We start from the raw sequence: 22,264 nt of genomic DNA on the forward strand, positions 1-22,264 counted from the left end.
AGCAGAGCCAGAGAGGGCCAGGGCAGGTGAGGCTGCCGGTGGCCTTCTTGGAGTAGGGTGTGAGGTTGCGCCCGGGCTCCGCAGGGCTGGAGGAGTCCCCCGGGTGGGGAGGGGAGGGGTGCAGCGCCGGAAGAGGAGGCCGGGGCCATGGGATCTCCAAGGCCGCACTGGGGACCGACGGGCGGGGATATGGCGCTGCCCGGATCCACCGCGGGACCGCCTGGCTCAGAGGCGCCTCTTTGGGTTCCCAGCCGCCCCGCGGGCCTCGGTTTCCCGGGGCGGCGGGGCGGGGCGGGGGCAGCGCGGGTCTCGATACCGCCTGCAGGGGGCGCCCGTGAGCGGCGCGGCTGCAGCCCGAGCCCGGGCGGCCGCGGAGACAGCGGGAGCCGGCGCGCGAGCCGCAGGTCAGCCGGGGTACCGGGTCCTGGGTCGGGGGGTGGGGTGGGGATGAGGAGGGCCGGGTGGGGGGCCGCCTGGAGGCGCGAGGCCTTTGGAGGGGTGCCGGGCCGGGAGAGCTGGGCATCGGGCCCCGCCCCTCGGGGTACCGGCCGCTCCCTCCGCACCCCGGAGAGCGAGTTCTGGGGCGCCCGGGTCCGAGCCCGGCCCCGCGGCGGTCACGGGAACGGCCCGCGCCGGGGACCGAGCCTGGCCGGGTCACGTCGTAAGCCGGGGTCGGGAGACGGTGTGCGGATCCTCCGGGCTGCCCCCAGACGACCGGAAGGTGGGCAGGGACCGGCGGGGAGGGGAAGCGGCCCGGGAGCGGGGCGGCGGGGCGCGCGCCGTCGGCAATGAGCGGGGAATGGCCGTCGGCCGGGGTCCGTCTGCCGCGCGTGCTCGCCTTGGTCTTTTCGGGGTGTCCCGTCCAGGAACAGGCTGGGGGCCCTGCGAGGCCGACCCTCCGGGACGAGAGGCCGGCACAGGTGGAGCCGAGGGGCACAGGTGCCCCGAGGGCCGGGCGCGGAGAGCGCATCGCGGACACCTGGGCGCGGCGGGAACCGGCAGTCGGGGCCGCGCGGCGGGGCGCGCGCGCGCATCCTGCGGACGGCAGTGCCGGGGACCCCCGGAGAGGCCGGGGCTGCGGGGCTGGAGGGCGGGGAGCCTCGGACTGGCCCTGGCCGCCTGCCAGGCTGCCCCAGTGGAGGTAGGAATGGCGGGAATGGTGGTCCAGGGCATGGGACGGAGGGGCCTCGGTGGGGCCCGTCTCCGTCCCGCCATTTGCACTTTAATTTCCCTCCGTGGGAGGATGGAGGAAACCCAAGTGTGCCAGAACAACCGAAGCACACAGTGGCCAAGTGTCCATCAGCTCCCCCCCCCCCTCAGGCATTGTCCTAACCCGTGGACGGGGGGTACATCCCCCTTTGCCTGCCTGCTCTTCCCCCACCCCACCCCAAGCTGCACAGGCTCTTCTGGCGTCTGCTGCCCTGTAGCCTTGCAACACAGTTCTCACCGAACTCCCAGACTGCCCCTTCTAGAAGATTCTTCGTACCACCTCCACGTCCACCCCAGGCTGCTCCTGGCCTCCCAGCCCTGGTGATCATGGCGAAGAGCTCTTGCGAGTACTTCCGTCTTTAATGATGTGGTGGAATCAGGGTCTGCTTCCTTAGCCCAAGCGGCTTTGGTGGGGCTGGGAAGGCTGAGCCTGGTGGATTGTCTCCCCTCCATCCTGAGTCCTAGCACATTTGTGGCAAGGGGTCCTTACAGAGTTGTCCCCCTACTTATGGTGGTTACACCTTCATAGCTCAACCATTGCCTTTAGGAGGCTTGCACACTCTGCCAGTTCTAGTGTCCTTTAGGCAAACCTCAGGCCATGTGTGTCTGCTCAGGTCTGGGCTGCCTCCCAGTTCATGTCCTGAGGGAAGCCCATGCATCCAGAAGGTGTCAGATTTGGGGCCAGATCCATCAGGGGACCCCCTGATCAGAGATTTCAGTGCTGCAACACGGGTCACTATCCTGGGAACCCATTTTCTCATCTGCCAAGCAAGGGTGGTAGTGTGCCTAGCAATGCCCAAAGCGCATTAGGGCTGTAGTGGAGAAGAAATGAGATAGCACTGACTGGAGGATTTGGGGTCGAGGGGGTTCTGTATTCCAATTGGGGAGCCCTGGAGGATGGGTCAGAGGGAGCCACAAAGATTGCTGTGGCAGAGGGAGGTGTTGGCTCCAGAACAAGCATGAAACTTCAGAGCATCAGGATCTGCGAGACCTCTGGTGTGACCCAAAATCCCACAGTGGCTCTTGCTACCCTCTAACCTGCCTGGTCCTAAGCTACTTCATCCGGAGGCACTAGAGCTGTCACCTCAGCATCATTATGAGATCTGTCCTGTTTCATCTAACTCAAACCTGGCCCCCAGGATTGTGTGTGCATGGGAAGGACGGCTCCACAGACTGACACTGATGGAAAGGGCACAATGTAGGAAGCTGGGTCTCTGCTCCTTGCTGGGTCCAGATGAGCAGCGATTCAGAGGAGCCCCTTCGAGACTGCTCACCTTCCGGGCAGGGTTCAGGTCCTGGGTGTGGGAAGAAGCCGTGTGGTGGCCCTAGTTTCTACATCCTGGAAGTCATGAGAACCTGCTAGGGGTGTAAGGAGGGTCCAGATGGAGAGGAAGAGTGTCTGCCCCTCACCCCTGCATGTCCGGGAAGGCAGGGCTGTAGCATTCCAGGGTTGTTGTGCCTTCCCTGATGCAGCACTGAGCGGTGCAGTCTGATTTCTTTGCTGGACTCTGTCCTCTTTTTCTCCTAAGTCCAACCCAAAGACCCCCTCCTCTGAGAAGCCCTGCAGACTCCCTCCGAGCCTCCATGCCTTCCTAGAGTCCTGAGTGACAGGCCTGTTTGGAGGCTGCTGGGCAGAGGCTGGACCCTTTCGTGGTTCTGTGGTGCTGATGTTTTGGCAGCAGCTGTGGTCTGGATGAGAGGCTGCCTAGGGAAGTGGGGAGTGGGGCGAGGAGAGGCCGGCCATGGTGCTAGGGTGTCTCCTCTAGTGCATAGGCCGCCCAGAGGCTCCACAGATTTCACCTCTGGCCTCCTCATGGCCATGAGCCAAGCTAGGGAGGCACCGATGGGCAGTAGGGGTGGCACAGGGATCAGGTAGATTATGCTCAAGTTGGTGCAACTCCCTTGCCCTTTCCCTTCAGCCCCCAGGGTTTCTTGATCACACCCATGTCCAGGGGACCCCGGCCATGAGTCCTTGTCCCTCCATCCTTAGTGCACGTAGTGTCGGCTGGGGCCTGGGTGCCAAGGACCTCCCTCGCTGGCCCCTATTCAAGGCAGCACAGTCCCCGCAGTACCTGTGATCGGCTGTTTGTGGGAGGTACAGGTGCCAAGCCTCTCACGTGGTGCTGGCACTCGCAAGGAGCCACGTGCAGAGGGGAAGCCTGGCGATGGAGCTGGGGCGGACCTTGCTTTACTCCCACCACGGATTGATCTCTCAGCACCTCAAGGCGGTTTGTCTGGAAGAGTAGCATGTGATAGGTGAGTGGCCACCTCAGGAGAGGATGTCCAGGGACTGCTGGCAGGCCTGGTGGCCCAGGGAGTGAAGCAGAAGCAGAGACAGTGTGGTGTCCTATCCCCCACCTGCAGCTGCTTCTCCGATCCTGCCCACATCCTGCCCCCAGGAGCAGAACAGTAGCAGTGCAGCCACAGGCGGTGGGGGAGGAGACACACCCAGCTGCCTGCCCATACCTGGGGCCAGCCTGCTTCACGCACTGGAAGGGGGGAGAGAAGGGAACTCTGGGGTTTTGTGGTTCCAGGCAACTGAGGAAAGCACCTGTCCTGCTAGCTGATGTGTTTGGGAGGGGCTCTGTGGATTCCAGGATTTTCCAGAAGCTCCAGCCTGGTCATGGTAGTGCCACTGCAGGGCCGGTGCAAGGACCACCAGACTACCTAGGAATTATTCTGTGTGTGCCTGCTGAGCTCCTGAGACACCAGTGCCGGTGCTTCTGTATTTCCTTCCCTGCATGCCTGTTGCTTCCTCACACAGACTTGGCAAGGTGTGTGTGAGAATCCCCCTGTGCTGTCTCTGGATCCCCAATTGTCCTCCTCAGCTGCCTGTGAGCCTGGAATTCATCACATCTGATGTGTTCTTTATTTCAGTCCCTGTTTTTCATGCCCACAATTTCTTGTTCATCTTTCTTGTTCATATTTACCTACGCCTGTTTCTGCCATGGGTTGTTAAGTTCTCCTTGTTTATGGCTGCTTTCTTTGAGGATCTGAAATGTCTTTTAAAAATCATCATGGCGCTTGATGCTGGTGGCTCATGCCTATAATCCTAACTCTCAAGAGGCTGAGAGCTGAGAATCACAGTTCAAAGCCAACCTGTGGCAGGAAAGTCTGTGAGTCTTACCCAGATGTGGTGCTTTAGCTCAAGTGGTAGAGCGCTAACCTTGAGCAAAAGCAGATCACAGACCATGCCTGGGCCCTGAGTTCAAGCTCCAGGACTGGCACAAACAAATACACACACACACAAACACACACACACACACACACACATTATGGTACTACTGCGTGACCTTCCTCTTTGAAGATACTAATCTCCATGGTTTTGATGCTATTGCTTGTCTTTCCTGGCCTTAATTTTGTTTTGAAATTGGGGTTTTCAGTCCATCTAAAGTGGGAGCTGAGGTCCTGGTAACAGGATATGGCCTGTGGGTACGTGAATCCCCAGAGTAGCAGCTGCCACTCAGACTTTCCTGGGCTTCCTCCTGCTTCCAGGCCCTCGGTGCAGGCTTAGGGCCTGCAGGTCAGTAGCAGACAGCACAGAGCTCCCTGTGGCTCAAAGGTTGCGCTGTTCTGTGGCACAGTGGAGTAGGGAACACTGACTACAAGGAAGAGGCAGGAGGATTCTAAGGCTGGGATTTCAGAGCCCAGCATGGCTGCAATGGGTGGAGTCTCTATACTACTCCATTGCTTGCCGCAGGGAAGCATAGGTGTGCAGGGCCTGCCTGGAAGCTAGTGGGTGCAGGCTCTAAAGGGGTGCAGCTGCCATCTGGGCATGTGTACAGAGAGACTTACTGATCTGATGTATGAGGAGCCAGACGGGTTTGGGTTAAATGATGATTTAATGAAAGTGGTTAAGTCAGTGTGGTAGCAAGGTTGGGGGGTAGTGGAGGAAGGCTAGAAAGGTGCAGATTTGAGTCTTAACTGCTGGGGATCCTCTGGGGTTATTCTTTCAAGGCATATTGTGGGTGTTCTGCAACATATCTATAGTTTACATGGGACACTAGCTGCCCTCTGCCCCATCCCTAACAAAGGGCAATTATGAGGAAACAGGACATTATTAGTATTTAATTTCCCCTCTTAGCAACAGATGACTTAAGGATTAATTAAATAGCGCCAACAGGAGAGGGAAATTGCCAGATCCTGACCCCACCCTGGCCCCCTGGGCCTCAGCTTTTCTGTGTCTCTGGGAAGCTCAGAGTGGGTAGGAGGTTCCAGAAGTCTTCTATGGAATCCTGTGGCGTTCTCTCCCAGTGCTGGGGCACACGTTAGTGTTGTGTTCCAGGTAAGGCTGAGAGGTCACCTCTAGGCCTTAGCTTCCTCCTCTGCAAGGTGGGGCTCATGGAACCCATGAGAATTGCTGTCCATCATTTCCCCAGCTTCCGAGGAAATGGAGCAAGCTCTTTTAGAGGGCCTACCACAAAGGGTCCAGGCATTTAGGCAGGTGGCCCCCTGTAGAGCCTAAGGGTTGGTGGCTCAGGGTGGCGTGGCACCTGGTGGCCAGCTGTGTGTACTGCTCCCCAGCTCTAGTCAGTGACATGTTGAAATTGGCCCCCAGGGTCAGGGTACCCGCAGATCCGGGCAGCCCCAGCCTTTTCCCTTCTGCAGCGCTACCCCGAGTAGCACTGGACTCCTGGCCCAAGGCTGCCTCTGCTGAGCTCCTGGGCTCAGCTGGGCAAGGCACAGCCAAGAGTGGATTCGGGTTTGGCAGATGTCCAGGTGGCCTGTGGGATCAGAGCTTTACCTGTGATGTGCTGGCAGCAACGGAGGCACCCTATGGGAATGTCGGAAGGAATGGGTGGAGATGGACATGCTTGCTGAAAGGAGCGTGTGTGTGTGTGTGTGTGTGTGTGTGTGTGTGTGTGTGTGTGCGCAGCCCATGCAAGGCTGGCTGGGGAGGCGACACAGGTACATTCAATGAGATGAAAAATTGTGGCCTCAGTATGGTCAGGAAGCCTGTGGGTACCCAGTGCCGTTCAGTGTGGTGAGGAGACACTGAGAACCAGTGGTACTCAGGGAGGGCAGGTACCTAAGACTGCTGAGCGGCTGGGTCAGGCCCCTTCCAAGCCAGACATCCTAGCTGCTGGGAGCCAGTGTGGTCCCTGGGGCTGATGGTGGTGGCTCTGATGGGGCTGAGGAGAAATCCTGTCCTGGATCTGTGGGATGGTAGGGGCCACATGAGCATCCTAACCTGCCTAGTTAGGGTGGCAAAAGGCTGTGGTGTTCCTTAATGTAGATTCTTTGGGGGCTGACAGAGGTCCAGCAGTTGAGCTCGTCTCCCAGCAGGCCCTGATGGGGAGGCAGGATCCCTGGATGGCCGTGGCTCATTAGGCCTGTCAGCGTCTGATTGGACAGTAGCCTGCTGTTGGTGGTACCAGGCCTGGGAGGCCACGGCATGGAAGCAGGTCCAAGGCTAGCCTCAGCTCCTGAGTGCACATCTGGACTGCAGACCAGGACACAGGAGAACACGGACCGTAGTCAGGGATAGCATCTGGAGTTATGGTCTTTTCTGCCTGCCAGGGACATGCTTGGTGAGCAGGTAGTTGCCCAGTGTCCCACGCAAAGCCAGATTCAGTAGGGCTTAGGCCGCTCCACCTGCTGCAGGCTGCTAACTCCTCAGTTTCTGCGGGGGCTTTGGCTTTCCCTCCCTGTTCCCTGGCCCTTTTGTGTCAAGCAGTGTATTCTGAACTTCCTAAGTGGGTGCAGGAACCCCCAACCCATGTGGCTGTAGCATGTGCCTGCCCCAGCTCCAGCCCGTTTCGAGTGGGATGGAGGAGACAGAGCCTGGGCCTTTAACTAGGACTGAGGAATGGCCTTCTCTCAGGACTCCCATCCTCATGAAGTAGAGGAGATGGGGGAAGACACGGACACATGCAGGTAGCCAGGAGGCCTCTAGCCTCTTGTCCCCAGACAGGCAGCGACTGCTGCTCTGAACCTCTGGGGCTCCTTGAGGAATGAAAGGTGGATTTGGGGGCCTCTTGCTTCTGAGGGAGGCACTTGGTGAGAGAGGTCTGCTTGGACTGAGGTGGTTTCATGAGCACAGGGGGACAGCTGGAGTTCAGGCTGAGCTCTGGCCTGGAGGGGAGCTTATGCTTCTTAGGGTGTCAGTCATTCCTATGTTTCTATGATACTTTGACTCTGGGGTTCCCTTTCCAATATGTTGTTTAGTTCCTTTTCATGGACAAAACAACAAGGAGAGTTGAAATGGCCCCTAGAGGACAGCCAGGACCCAACTTCCTCACTGTATGAATAGGGAAACGGAGACCCAGAAAAGAAAGATGCTTGGCCACAATTCCCCAGCAAGTGAATTCAGAGCACCTGCTTCTCTGACTTAAGTCAATCATTCCCACATTCTCCAGGCAGAGGAACAGGTGGGAGAGAGGGCGTGGGAGGAGGAAGGGGAGGAGGAAGGGGAGGAGGCTCTGTCAGAGAGGAGAAGCACCCAAGCTCCTGCCCCACCAGATGTGCAGCCTGCTGGTTGCTGGGGACAATGGGAGTCAGCTGGTTCAGGCTTGTGCCTGCTCTGCTGCCCATGAGGGTAAGAAAGCTTATCCATTGCCGCTAGCCAGACTAAATGGATCCCCAGATCCCTCTAGAACTAAGCTCCAGGAGTTGCTGGCTTGTTCCTTAGTTGGACACTGGTAGTTCCTGGAGAGCTTAGTGGGGACAGAGTGGCACAAGTAGGCTGAGAGGCTGGGGCAGTGAGACAGGTGGGTAGGATTGGACAAGCCCGTGTGTGTGTGTGTGTGTGTGTGTGTGTGTGTGTGTGTGTGTCTGTGTCTGTGTGTCTGTGTCTGTCTGTCTTTCGGAAAGGAATGGAGTCATGGACCTGGCAGCAAGTGGAAAGACCCAGGCAACTGAGTAGTCAGGCTGCCACTGAAAGTTTGGGATGCTGAGTTTGGGGCGCCAACATGACAGAAGTAACTCTGACAGATTCTTGGCCTCGGGTGAGGAGGAGTAAGACTGGTGGATCTCTGGCTATGCTAAGAGGGGATGACCTCAAGACCAGGGGTGGGGGGCAGACAGAGTCCAGACAGAGGTACAGCCTGGCTCTACCTGCAGTCCCTCTCGTGTGCTGTGCAGAGCCTACAGGAAGGGTTTGGGTGGTCTTAGTAGGAATTCTAGGAGGACTGGGAGGTAGCAACTTCACTTGGTGACTTTAGCCCTGGGGGCCAGAATCCCACTTCTGGGCCTGGGAGCATCTCCAAGCGGACACCCAGGCTGCAGGGGGAGGAGAATGGAACGCCGTAGAACCTTCGAGGCTCAGGTGGTTCAGTAGCTCACCAGGTTCTTTCTCTCTTTGCAGGTGCCTTGGGAACCCTGAAGCTGAGCCTAGCCATGAGGCCATCACCAGAGGTCCCCCAGGAGAGGGCCTGATGTCAGGAGACGTGGCGGTGCCTGTGACAAAGCCCCTGGAGCGCCCTGTGTGGGCACCTTCTTGGCTCCTGTGAGGAAAGGGCTCTGGGGCCTGGGCAGGTGGACGGCGGGGCTGCAGCTATGGACCGTGAGCTGGCCCAGGCCCGCGTCCTTGCCGAACCTGCCTGTCTGTGGCCTCTGCCGCCATGGGCTCCTTGGCGTACATCGCGGTGGAGCTGGCCATCGCCGTGCTGGCCATCCTGGGCAACGTGTTGGTGTGCTGGGCAGTGTGGATCAACAGCAACCTGCAGAACGTCACCAACTACTTTGTGGTGTCACTGGCGGCAGCCGACATTGCGGTGGGCGTGCTCGCCATCCCGTTCGCCATCACCATCAGCACCGGCTTCTGCGCCGCCTGCCACGGCTGCCTCTTCTTCGCCTGCTTTGTCCTGGTCCTCACTCAGAGCTCCATCTTCAGTCTCTTGGCCATTGCCATCGACCGCTACATCGCCATCCGCATCCCACTCCGGTGAGTGAGGGGCTCACTTGGGGACAGGGCCAGCTGTGCCTGGTCTGTGTGCCTCTGAGGACACGGCCCCAGTGCTCCGTCCAGGGCTACACAGGGCTGGCAGGTGGGTGGCTCTTATGCCGATCTGGCTGGTCCTTATGGCACTGAGCAACCTGGGCTGCCCTAGGCCACATCAGACATAGTGCTGACACTCTGTGTCTAGGTTATCGTTCATACGGCAGAGCAAAACTCCTTCAGGGAACCCGGAGTGGGCGAGGAGCCACCAACAACCACAACACCCCCGGTGAGGAACCCTCTTGCCCTCTGCCTTTCCCTAGCTTCAGTGGGTAGGCCTTGTCTTGTGCATGTTAGGAGAGAAACCCAGAGAGGGGAAGTGACTTGGCTGAAGGCCGCAGTGAGTCACTTGGACTTCGTATGCAAATTATGTTGCTCCTCAGGTCACGGAGGAGGGAGGACTGGGGTTTTTTATGGTGAATCTTTTGTGAAAGTGACCTCAGCCTAATATTGTGTAAATAAAGACCTTCCCAGTGGCTGCATTTCCTGGGTGTAGCCTCCACCTACCCAGGCCATAGATAAACTAGGAAGTACAACCTTCCCTTAGGGTGCCAGGAGTGCTTTATCTCCTTGCTCCCTCTACCCCGCCACCACCTGGGTCTCACAGCCAGGGGGTGCTGCAGGTGCTGAGGAAGGTCTCCACGATTCCAGATTGGAGTACACTGCCCCCCAGTGAACTCCCCAAACAGGTGGAGTCTCCTCCGGCAGAGGAAGCCCTACAACCCACTGCAGGCTAAAGACCAGGCTCAGTGAGCAAATGGAAACTCAGAATGTCAAACCCAACAAGGCCCTTAGAAGCCATTTCCTTCCTCTCATTTTCTAGACGGAAAAATGAGGTTCTGTGGAGGGAGCCTACCCTGTCTGGGCCATAGGAGTTGGTAGTTGAGTGGGGACTAGGCCTAGGAAGAAACAGGGGCTGCCACCCCTATAACCTCTCTCTTTGGGGGAGTCTCTCAGAAGCTGCATCCTACAGTCATTGCTGCCACCTGTCCCCAAGAAAAGAGCAGGCACCTGTATTAAGTTGCCGAAAAGGAGCAGGTCCTGAGCTGAAACTCCAATACTGCTCAGTAGCTGAACCTTGTTAAGTAAAACCGTGAGTGTTTTTTTTTTTTTTTTTTTTTTTTTTTTTGGTAGCATGTAACTGTAATTCTGAGCGAAGAGGCTGAGCGAAGTCCAGGTTTATCCAGTGACTGCTCTGAACAGAGGAGCGGGGCTGAGCCCACACAGCTGAGCTCGCAGGGGAAGCGGCAGCCTGGCTTTCACTTTCTTTGATTTAAAGGGCAGCAGCCTTCTAGGGAGAGGTGGGGACAGCTGTTCTCAATTGAAAGACCTCAGCTTGTCCCTTTGTGTTCTCTGAGAGTCAAGAGAATGAATCCTTGAACTAGTAAGATGGGGCCTGCTGTGTGGCTATGAGAAATCAGCTGCCCTACTCTAAGCCGGTTTTCTCCTCTATAATGGGAGTGCTTCTATCTGTCCTCCTAAGCTCACAGAAGTTGTGAGGGTCTAGAGTGAGTGGCATGGCTGGTAGGACAGGCAGGGGGAGGCTCAACTCTTGAGCTGCTAGAAATCTGGAGCCCTCGCCTTCTGGGCTCCGATCTGCCTTCCTTACCCTAGAATCTTCCAGAGCTGGACCTGAGCTCCACCTGGACTTGTCAGCCACTGAAGTTCTGCTGAGGGAGGATTTGGAAAGTTCAAGCTGGTCTTTGCAGGGAGCCGGCAGGGATGAAGGTGGGCCTCCTTCCCCGGGCAGAGAGTAATAGAGCTGCAGAAGGGTATCGGCACAGCATCTTCTTAGATCCTCTCAGCTCAGTACTTTAGCCAGAGCAGATGTTAGGACTTTCATGGCTAGAACCAGGAAAGGACATACACGTAGCTCCTAACGTAGATGGATTCTAGAGTCCCTCGTACTGTTACTGGCCTTGGGGTCACTCACTTTCTTAGCCTTGAAGCCCCTGGTTGCTGAACATGAGGAGGTATCCATGTGGGGGCCCCTGAGAGAGAGCAAGTTGGGCATAAGGAAGAACTGGAGGGAGGCCCGTGAGAACCAGTAGCTCTAGGCTGGTTATAGTCTGGCTCAGGCTCCCCCTTCCTCCTCCATCCCCTTCACAGCTAGGAAGCCAGTTCCCTCTGGGCACTGGCCAGGGACCTACACCATGGTAACTTCTTTTTAAGAACTCAGTTTTAGAACAATCTGTTACCTCTCTGCCAAATGTAAAGACACTGTTGAGCTAGGGCAGGGTAAGAAGATCAGGGCTAGAGACAGAGATGCATCTCTTGATGAAAAGCCCTGGGCGAGAGACAAGGGTTTTCTTTCTCAGGCGACCTTTGTGTAACCACAGAGGAAGACGTGTCAGCTGTGTGGCATTCAGATGTGTGGGGCTGGAGTGTCAGAAGGATGGCAAAGCCTCCCGAGGAAAGAATGAGTATGTAGGCAGGGCCAGGGAGAGGTGGCCTGGCTAATGAGTGACAGGAGATGAGTGGGCAGAGAGGTGGAGGGCTGACTTAGGCTTGTCTTTGCCCAGGGAAGAAATCAAAAGTTTCCCCCTGTGGGTCAGAAGTTCTTCAGTTCTTGGATCACTGGCCCCTCAGGGTCACTTAGGGAAATTCCACCATCTCAACGTGGTGCAGATGCATGTGAAACTTTAAGTTGTGGGGTATGTTTCTGGATGATAGGGTGAGCCCCTGGGGTGGGTAACCGGGATCCCCAGGAAGGGCAGTTGGGGTCCAGCTGGACAACACCTGAAAATGGGAACTGGTAACGGGGCTGGCAGCCACACCCTGTGATGCCTCCTAGTCCCCCAGAGTGTGAGATAGTCTTGATATCTCTTCTAGCTGGGCAGTCTGTGTGTGAGGTCCATGTCAGCCCCAGCCTGGGAGATGCTACTGGGCCATGCATGGTTTGGCCATGGTCCCATTTGGGCCCTGATGCTGTTCCAGGTACCCATTTGGGTCTAAACTCTCAGCTGAAGGGGCTTTTTCTTCTTGTCGTTTTTCTTAAGTAACTTTTTTTTTTTTTTTTTTGCTAATATTGGGGCTTAAGCTCAGGGCTCCACACTCTCACTCAGCTTTCTGGCTCAGGGTTGATGTCCTATCACTTGAGCCACGAAGGGGCTTTCTTTTGGCAAAAACAAAATGCATCCATTTCCCCCACACACCTGTACGTGTGTACACATGTACAAATATGTATGTGGAGACTGCCTAGCATGTGCAAGGCAAAGTAAATAACATGTATACAAACATTATCAAGGAAAAAGTATATAGTGAAAAGTTGCCTCTCTATCCCCAATCTCTCCTACCCCCAGGTTTTTGCAGGTACAGGCAAACACTATTCATGTTTTGTTAGTATGCCATCGAGAGACTTCCGTCGTGCCGTGGGAGACTGTCTCTGGTGGAGTCTCCCCTCTGAAAAAGCAGACAAATGGATGCAGGGATGCCCATCTGTGGCCAGCCCTGGCTTCCCCACCGACTCGCAACCCATCCACCGTCCTCACCTCCCTCTCTCCAGCAGGTGGTCCTTCGCCATCAGGGCCAATGCTCGCTTCCGCTTGACAGCCTCAGATGGCAAAAAGGTCACACTGCCCGTGGTACCCCCATTTCCCTGTGAGCAGCTCAGATGAAAAGTTTTTGCCTACCCTTACGGGCAGTGCTGATGGGTCCCGGATTCTGAGTTGCACATTACACACAGGGAAACGGAGGCCCAGAGAGGTTGAAATGACATGATGTTCCTCATGTATAGGGATAGACAAGGACCAGAATCCAGGGAGGGCTATGCGTTTCTCAGGAAAGATGTTAACATTAGCATAACTTCCTCTTCATTGAGGACTAAGTACTGTTGTAGAGTATTGAGAACAGTGCCAAGTGCTGACACAGGGATGTGTGCTGTGTAAGTGTGAGGCTCATGTTTACGTCTCCAGAACAGGAGACAACATTGCAGGGTCTATGTTGCTTGGCAGGAAAGGTCAGGTCCATAGCCCTCCCCGTGTCAAGGCCTTGCTGCTGGTGGCTAAGCCTTTGCTTTGTGGGCCTGGGGAGCTTGTAGAATAAATCTGCCTAGTAACTGTTTTGAATTGACAGGGCTGGAGTTACAGCTCAGTGCTAGAGTGCTTGCCTACCTTGCACAAGACGCTGGGTTTAAGCTGTAGTAGCACCTCAAGAAAAATGAGAACAGGGGCTAGGAATATGGCCTAGTGGCAAGAGTGCTTACCTCCATATACATGAAGCTCTGGGTTCGAATCCTCAGTACCACATGTATACAAAAAGGCCAGAAGTGGCACTGTGGCTCAAGTGGCAGAGTGCTAGCCTTGAGCAAAAAGAAGCCAGGACAGTGCTGAGTTACTGAGTCCAAGCCCCAGGACTGGCAAAAAAAAATAAAGAAAGAAAAAGAAAAATGAGAACAGTCCTGGGAATGTGGCTTAGTGGTAGAGTGCTTGCCTATCATACACGAAGCCCTGGGTTCTATTCCTCAGTACCATATAAACAAAAAATCCAGAAGGGGTGCTGTGGCTCAAGTGGTAGAGTACTAGCCTTGAACAAAAGAAGCTCAGGGGCAGTGCCCAGGCCCTGAGTTCAAGCCCCAGGAATGGCAGGAAAAAAAAAAAAAAAGAACAACAGAACTGACATATAAGACTCAGAACTAATGAGTTTACCTTGGCCTAGGTTGCCTCACACAACTCATGCAACTGGGTGCCTAAATGTTCACAACAAGCCTATTCTTCACTTTGTGCCTTTGTTTCCCCACCTGTAAAATAAGGGGTGGACTGTAGACTAGATATCAGATGTTACTAGGTTGTTTTTAAATTTTTCATTTTATCTTCCAATTACCAAACAACATTTGGGAGATTTTTGCCCAGAAAATAAGCTGCTCAGGGGGCTGGGAATATGGCCTAGTGGCAAGAGTGCTTGCCTTCTACACATGAAGCTCTCGGTTCGATTCCCCAGCACCACATATATGGAAAACGGCCAGAAGGGGCGCTGTGGCTCAGGTGGCAGAGTGCTGGCCTTGAGCGGGAAGAAGCCAGGGACAGTGCTCAGGCCCTGAGTCCAAGGCCCAGGACTGGCAAAAAAAATAAAAAATAAATAAGCTGCTCAGATGCTCTTGGGATCTGACAAAATGGAGGCACTTTTTTTTTTTTTCCAATGCTGAGGTTTGAATTCAGGGCCTTGCACTTGGTAGGCTGGCATTCTACCACTTGTGACACACCTCCAGCCCTGCTTTGTGCTGGTTATTTTAGATTATCAAGTCCTACAGGTTGGTCTTGAACAGCAGTCCTCTAGATATCAGCCTCCTGGGTAGCTAGGATTATAAATGTGAGCCAACATGCTCAGCTTTTTCCCCCCTTGTGTCCTAAGAATGGAACCCAGGACCTCATGCGAGCTAAGCAAATGTGGTACCATTGGCACGCATTTTACATGGCAACAAAGGGTAAATGCACACCATACCACCTCACACTTATTACCTGTAGGCACCTGTATTTGCCACCAATAGACTCACTCGATCCTTTCTATAGGACTTTGAACTCTGGATTAAATAGGATGCATTTTTTTCTTGACACCCCCTGCATGGTCCTGTCTAAAACCTGGCAATGCAGATGGAAGCAAGAGAGCCCACTTCCAAGGAGCTCCCCATCTTGGGCCTAGAAGAGGCAGAAAACTTCTCTGAGGAGATATCCAGCCTGAGCTTGAAGGCTGGGCGAGGTTTTCACCAGGTAGGGGGGAGGCTACTCTTGTTTTTCCAGAGTGAAAATTATAGGCAGCAAGTCATTCCTCAGAAAACACTGAGGGTGCCTTTTTCCATCAGGGAGAATTTTTAGGGCACCCACTCTTATAAACTGTGGCTCACACCTGTAATCCTAGCGACTCAGGAGGCTGAGTTCAAAGCCAGTCCCTGAAGGAGAACCTGTGAGACTCTTACCTCCAATTAACCACCAGAAAACCGAAGTGGAGCAGTGGCTTACAGTGGCAGAACACTAGCCTTGAGCGACAAAGCTCAGGAACAGCACCCAGGCCCTGAGTTCAAACCCCATGACCAACAAAGAAAAACAACAACAAAACAAAAACAAAATGGAAAAAAAGGAAAACCTCCTGCTGCCTTTACAAGGGCTGAGGCTGCATATTGGTTAGATCACCCCATTCTGTGAGTCTGGGATTTTGAATTAGCAGGCTTGGATTTTCATCTGGCTCTTAGGAAAATGGAGTGATTTCAAGAAGATTATTGTCATTGTCTGGACCTTAAGCTCTCATCCAATTATTTTCTCTAAGACTATTAAGATTGCCAGATAAATGTCAAGACATAATTATCCTACTTCTCTACCCAGGTCTGTGAGAGATCTGCTGGAGAGATGGTATCTCATTCAACTTGGAGCTACCATTCCCCCTCTCCCCTCAGGACACCCAAGTCAAATGAGGAAGAAAGAGCATGGCCTGCAAGAAGCTCAGATTAGCTCCAAGTCTCCTGTGGCTGGTCACGCCCCAGGCAATGAGCCCTCCGTCAGACCCAACATGAAGGGGTCTGGCCCTTATAAGGCACTTGGAGTAATTGGCACCTGACAAGACAGACATGTATGCTTTTTGTCAGTTGCCAGAGGCCAGTCTGCCTGCGTTATAATTTTTGTATGGACTGTAAATGATATAAATATCCAAATGTCCCTTTATAGAAAAGGGATATATATATATATACATATATATATATATATATGTATATATATATATATATATATACCTTTGTAAGGGAAGCAGGAATGGGTGCAATACTTCTCCTTCCCCCAAATCACTTATTTCCCTCAAATCAAACTCAAATTAAGTCTCAGGACTATTGGATCATCTGAACATCTGTACAGTGGTTTCCATTTCCAGGGTGCCTGCTCTCTTGTTATCTACTACTGGACCCCATCAGCCTGTGAACAAAGGCAAGAACCACTACTTTACTTAGAAGAGGATACTGAGGCGTCCTCAGGAAGTTCCTAGTCTAGGTGCTGCAAGGAAAACCTTTTAGCCAATAAATGAAGAACCCACCTGGCGTCTTCTCTGGATTTCTTTCTTTTGGTGTTTTGGTTTTGGGTTTGGTTTGGTTTTGTTGGTGGTGGTGGTTGTGGGGCTTGAACTCGGGGCCTAGGCACTATCCCTGAGCTTTTTCCGGTCAAGGCTAGTATTCTACCACTTTGGGCCACTTTGAGTTTTCTGGTGGTTATTGGAGATAAGAGTCTCATGGGCTTTCCTGCCCGGGCAGGCTTTCAGCCACAATTGTGGCTGTGTCTCCGCCTCCTGAGTAGCTAGGATTATAGATGTGAGCCGCTAGCCCCTCGCTCTTTTCTGGGTTTCTTGACTGTTGGCTCTGCCCAGTCCTGGATTCTCAGGCTTCTCATGCTGGTCTCTTTCTAGGTACAACAGCCTGGTGACCTGCACAAGGGCCAAGGGCATCATCGCCATCTGCTGGGTGCTCTCCTTTGCCATCGGCCTGACACCCATGCTGGGCTGGAACAACTGCAGCCTGCTGAAGGAGGGCAGGAACGACTCTTGCGGCGAGGGCCAGGTGACGTGTCTCTTTGAGGATGTGGTGCCCATGAACTACATGGTGTACTACAACTTCTTCGCTTTCGTCTTAGTGCCCCTGCTGCTCATGCTGGGCATCTACTTGAGGATCTTTCTGGCAGCCCGGCGACAGCTGAAACAGATGGAGAGCCAGCCCCTGCCAGGGGAGCGGACTCGGTCCACACTGCAGAAGGAGGTCCACGCAGCCAAGTCGCTGGCCATCATTGTGGGACTCTTCGCCCTCTGCTGGCTGCCCCTGCACATCATAAACTGCTTCACCTTCTTCTGCCCCACGTGCAGCCACGCCCCTCTCTGGCTCATGTACCTGGCCATTGTCCTCTCGCACAGCAATTCTGTGGTCAATCCCTTCATCTACGCCTACCGGATCCGTGAGTTTCGCCACACCTTTCGCAAGATCATTCGAAGTCATGTCCTGAGGAGGCAGGAACCCTTCAAGGCGGGGGGCACCAGTGCCCGGGCTTTGGCAGCTCACAGCGCCGAAGGTGAGCAGGCCAGCCTCCGTCTCAATGGCCATCCCCCTGGGGTGTGGGCCAATGGCAGCGGCCCCCATCCCGAACGACGGCCCAATGGCTATGCTCTAGGGCTGGTGAGTGGAGCGAGTGTCCAGGAATCCCACCAGGACGTGAGCCTCGCGGGCGTGGAGCTCCTTAGCCATGAACACCAAAGACCTTGCCCAGAGTCGTCTGGCAAAGAGGACCCCCGAGCCCAGGGCCGGGCAGGAGTGTCCTGATGGTCCATGGCATTGGTCCCTTCCTGAAGGAAGGAAGTCACCGTCTTTCTGGTTGGCTGGACCAGTCATGTTAGGAGGTGAGTGAGGGCCTGGTAATCACCGCGGATGGAGAGGAAGGAGCCCCAAGCTGGTGCAGCATGCGGCCCAGCAAGTAGGGCCTGAGGCCTGAGAAAGTCAATGTTTCATGCAATGAGGCCCTGCACTAGGCATCTTCAGTGGTCAGGGCCCAGTCTCCCACTCCCAATGCCCCTGGAGGACCCCTGTCTCTGCAGAGTGGCCATGGCTTAGCAGACTGGCCTCAGGAAGCCTCCTGTCACACGCTCGCCTCCCCTCCCGGACTTTCTAGGGCTCGAGAAGCTGCTGGCCTGGAGGTGGCACTTGACTACGAAGATATAAGTGTGAGGAAATCCTTTCTATTTTATTATCTTCCTTCCCCTGGCTTCTGGATCTGTTGCCTGTCCTGCTGCTATCTTGGCATTGGGAGTCTGCCAGGGAGTCTCGGGCAGCCCTCTCCTGTTGTCAACCATGGCTGTGCACTGGGCTCCCAGGGCCAGCTCTCTGGAGGTGACGAAGCCAGGATGGAGGACATGTTGTAACAAGGACAGTGCCAGCGCAGGGGCTCAGGTCCCGGGAGCAAAGCCTGGGCTGCTCAGAACGGCCTCCGCAGAGGCCCCAACGAACTGGCCTTTCCTCCTAAAGGGAATGTTTTTTGTTTTGTTTTGTTTTCTGAGATAAAATAAAAATGAGCCACACTGTGTTTTAAGCTGTCCAATGAGAATAGTGTGTCTGAGTTCCTTTCCCTGCTCCAGAGCCAGAGGTAGTGTGCACGGGGGTGGGGGGGGGGTGGGGGGTGGGGTGGACTGTGTATGGGCATATGCAGATGTGCAGACAGACAGACAGATAGACAGAAACACATTGCCTGCCCTGGAGGCCTCCCCAGCAACTTTTTTGGAGTCAGGGTTCTCCATGACACCAGAGCTCAAGGGCAGAGAGCCCCACACCTGCCCTCCTTTGAGAAATCCCAGCCATAGAAGCACCACGGAGGAGAGGTTCTGTACCTGGCTTCCCTTCTCGGGAACCTGGCCCTTCAGCCCTGGGTGTTCATAGTGAAGAGAACCTGGCCTCCCTCTCCCCTCAGCACTTTCCTGGCCTGCGGAGAGGATGCTTTCTGTAGGCGATCTTCTCTGAAATCTGTCCACTGCCCCTGCCCCTCCTCCACCCATAGCTAAGAAGCCACAGAGTATCTGGAGACAGCTCTGGGCTGGGGCTAAACTGCCTTCTCTGAAGTCTTCTTCCCTTCATCCCAACGCCTAACCCTGTGAGGTATGTTGTGTCCCAACACCCAAGAAACGAAGCATTACAACTCCAGGAAATACATCTGACCCTTCCTCATATTAATTCTCCACTGCCTGCATCTGGGGGGAAATCCTACTTCACTGAATGTCCTTTCATGCTATTGCACATCTGGTTTTGTTTCGTCATGTTGGGGGTCGATCTCAGGGCCTTGTGTATACTAGGCCAGCACTAAGCCACATCTTTAGCTCTCTATTGCACATCATTGGTTATTGCAATAATAATAATTTAATAATAATAACATTGTGGGCATTTATATTACACATTGCCTTTCAAAAAGCACTCTTGCATCTTTATCAGGTTTTATCTAAAGTAGGCATGCAGCTAAGAAAGGGACTTGCCCACAGTCAAGAAGTCATGCCAAGGGCAGAGTTTTGATTGTGTGTGTGTGTGTGTGTGTGTGTGTGTGTGTGTGTGTGTGTGTGTGTGTGTGTGGTAGGGCTTGAACTCATGGCCTTCTATTCTCACCCAGGTTGCTTGCTTATGATTGGTATGCAATCACCTGAGTCACACCTCCAGTCCAGGATGTTGGCGAGGTAGAATCTTGCAGATTGTTCTGCCTGGTGTGGTATTGAATGTTGATCTTCCAGGTCTAAGCCTCCTGAGAAGCTAGTATTTCAGATGTGACCAACCAGGACCCAGCTAAGGTGAGGTTTTGAACCTGGCATTTTGACTCTCCATTTAGATTCCCACAAAGCAAGGTGGTAGTTGGAAGGAGTAATCTGTAAGATTTGTGGCATTTCTGGACTAGGCAGTAGGGAGAAGGAAGCCGGAACCCCATCAGTTAGCCTGGTCTTTCCTGTCTCTGAATTCAATTCTAAAAACAACAGAAGAGCTGGGACATTGGGTTCTACAGTTAAATTTTCCCAAGGGAAGACTTGGTTTCTAAACATCTAACCTACCTTTAACAATTCCAAAAATCTCTGAATCTCAACTAGGTTCTCTAGTCACCTCACTCCCCTTCGCAACCCAACTAGAAAATGTGGGTGGGTTGAAAAAGAACAGAAAAGATAGATCAAAACTCTGACAACCCTCTGACAACAACTTAACTTGAAAATTGCCTCCAAATTGATGGCATAATTCTGCGTAGGCAGATGTAAATCAGGCACAGAATGAGCCGGATCTTTCTTGTTTTTATTTTCTAACCAACACATTGATAAGCCAAGTGACCACCGCCAGCCTTGGAAAGGCCAACCTTGGAGTGCCCAGGGGATGTGACCTTTTCTCTTCTGGCCCCTTTCCATCTCCGAGGTACATCCCATTCCTGATTCCCACCAAATTGGATCTGGCTTATTCTCTTATGTTAATTGTTGGCTTCTTCTGCATGTTCCACCTCCAGACTCAGCAAAATAAGGTGCTCACCCTCAGCGGGCTGGACAGCAAGAACCAAACCTGCACAACTTTGAAAGGCAAATGTGGAGGGAGAAGTGGAGGAGAGAGAGCAGGCCCATCACCAGTTTGTGTGTGTCCCCCAAAAGTCTGTGTGCTGGAAGTTGGTTCCCCAGTGTGGGAAGACTAGAGAGAGATGGTCAGGTCACCTTTGGGAGAGATGCGTGCATCTGTCATGGAACTGGATGAACTCTTGCCACTAGGCCATATCCCCAGCCCCCTGGATGAACTCTTGTGAGGGACTCATAGAGCAAGGCTACTCCCCACGCTTGGCTCGCCTGCCTCTGCCATTTTGTAACACAGCAAGGACAGGTCTTTCTGGAACACCAATGCCATGCTATCTGGTTCTTCCAGGTATCAGAATTATGGGTCAAATATACATATTTACACATAACATACTTGGATTCCGGTATTTTAATACACAAAATATAAAATGTAACACAAAGTGGACTAAGGCAGAGGACAAGCCTGCCGGGCGAGATGATGCTCTCACGCCCAACAGAATCAGCAAGTGGCTAAAGGAGGGGATCAGGACAGGGAGAGTCTGGAAAGTCAGAAAGTGTGAGGTAAGTGAAGACTCAGGGAGATCTATGACAGCAGGTGAACAGACCAGCAGGAAGACCCAGCTTGCCATGAGCTGGCCCAAAGGCACAACTTGGCTAGGTGATGGCTGATGGGCCAGAGTTCCAGGGCTCCCAGAAGCTCCAGTGGAACAACAGTTCCTGTTGGTAGGCCACCAGGATGCAGTCATTTGAGATCCAGGCTGAGTCCTTAGTGTGTTCCAAGGAGATTCAGGTGCTTGCTGCACTAGAAGAGGTACTTGATTCCTTGGTGGGAACTTGAACCCCCTATGTACCTGGGCACAAAGGCAGTTGGCACACAATCAGTAAAGATGGATCAAATTTTGGGCCAGAAATGTCCATTTTCCAAGGTCAAGTGGGTGGTGCCCCTCAGTAATCCAAGGGAGGTATATGTAGGAGGATAGCAATCTGAGGCCATGTTGGGAGAAAACAGGAGGTCATATCTTTCTGTAAGTTTTTATTATTAAATAGTTATACAAAAAGGTCATAACTCCATAAAGGAGATTAATATTGTTGTTGGTTTGTGTTTGTTTTTGTCAGTTACGGAGCTTGAACTCAGGGCATGGGTGCTGTCCCTGAGCTATTTTGCCCAAGGTTAGCACTCTATCACTTGAGCCACAGCTCCACTCCTGGTTTAGGAGTGGTTAATCAGAGATAAGTGTCTCTCGGGGACTTTCCTATCTGGGCTGGCTTCAAGCCATGATCCTTAGATCTCAGCCTCCTGAGTGGCTAGGATTACAAGTGTGGTCCACCAGCACCAGGCAAGAGACCATGTCTTAAACAGAAACTAAAAGCAAAAGTTCTGGGGGCAAGGTGCAAGTAGCAGAGCAGTTTCCTAACAAGCACAAAGCCCTGAGTTCAATCCCCAATTGGTAAAAAAAATAAATAATATGTATGTATGTATGTATGTATGTATGTATGTATATCAGTTTTCATTTCCTAGAAGCCCCAAACAGACATGGAATAGACAGAAAATTAAGAGGAGAGAACGACAAAGTGTTAAAATGTAAAAGTGAGCAGTGGAGGAGTGGCTCATACCCATTATCCTCTGCACTCCTGAGTCTGAGGTCTGGTTCGAAGCCAGCCTGGGCAGATACATCTGAGCTTCTCTTGTCTCCAACTAACTAGCAAAAAACCCGCAACTAGAGACATGGCTCAAGTGCTAGATTACTAACTATGACCAAAAATACCCAGTAAGAGTCCTTGAGTTCAATCCTGGTACACATGCGCACACACACACACACACTCTGTCTATATATGTACATATACATACATATATATGTAAACTAAAGAGAAAATGTAGCATTACCTGGTGTGAATAGAAAGGAATAAAAAAGACCATGAGACTTGTATCAATAGAATTCACTCGAGGGCTTGAGATTCACTCTTGGAGACATCAGTGTCACTTCAAGTGACACGTATCTGCTGTCTGGTGTGATAGCACGGAGATGTGTGGCATCAGCATGTGAACATCTGGCAAAGAAGCAGAGGGCCTGGGACACAGGATGGAGAAGG

The 22,264-nt window shown here is 53.3% G+C and overlaps 1 protein-coding gene across 3 annotated transcripts; it reads left to right on the forward strand.

Moving 5' to 3' along the window:
• The first annotated feature begins 370 nt into the window (after window positions 1-370).
• Adora2a (adenosine A2a receptor) lies at window positions 371-18,172 on the forward strand. 3 transcript variants are annotated; one of them, XM_048343529.1, is made up of 3 exons: window positions 371-404; window positions 8,516-9,094; window positions 16,526-18,172. In XM_048343529.1, the coding sequence occupies exons 2-3, from the start codon at window positions 8,772-8,774 to the stop codon at window positions 17,424-17,426; spliced, it is 1,224 nt and encodes a 407-aa protein (XP_048199486.1). In that variant the 5' UTR covers window positions 371-404; window positions 8,516-8,771; the 3' UTR covers window positions 17,427-18,172. The 3 variants fall into 3 exon arrangements, with proteins under 3 accessions (XP_048199486.1, XP_048199485.1, XP_048199487.1); XM_048343528.1 differs by lacking the exon at window positions 371-404 and adding an exon at window positions 612-721; XM_048343530.1 differs by lacking the exon at window positions 371-404 and adding an exon at window positions 3,381-3,465.
• Window positions 18,173-22,264: the final 4,092 nt, after the last annotated feature.

The sequence above is a fragment of the Perognathus longimembris genome, chromosome 3 (genome assembly GCF_023159225.1).
Source record: "Perognathus longimembris pacificus isolate PPM17 chromosome 3, ASM2315922v1, whole genome shotgun sequence".
NCBI lineage: Eukaryota > Metazoa > Chordata > Mammalia > Rodentia > Heteromyidae > Perognathus > Perognathus longimembris.

What these genes read in the sequence shown, in the direction of transcription:
- Adora2a (XM_048343529.1), top strand. Translation starts at nt 8,772, where the DNA reads ATGGGCTCCTTGGCGTACATCGCGGTGGAGCTGGCCATCGCCGTGCTG. An exon ending in GCCATCCGCATCCCACTCCG is followed by an intron (nt 9,095 to 16,525) that starts GTGAGTGAGGGG and finishes GTCTCTTTCTAG; the next exon opens with GTACAACAGCCTGGTGACCT.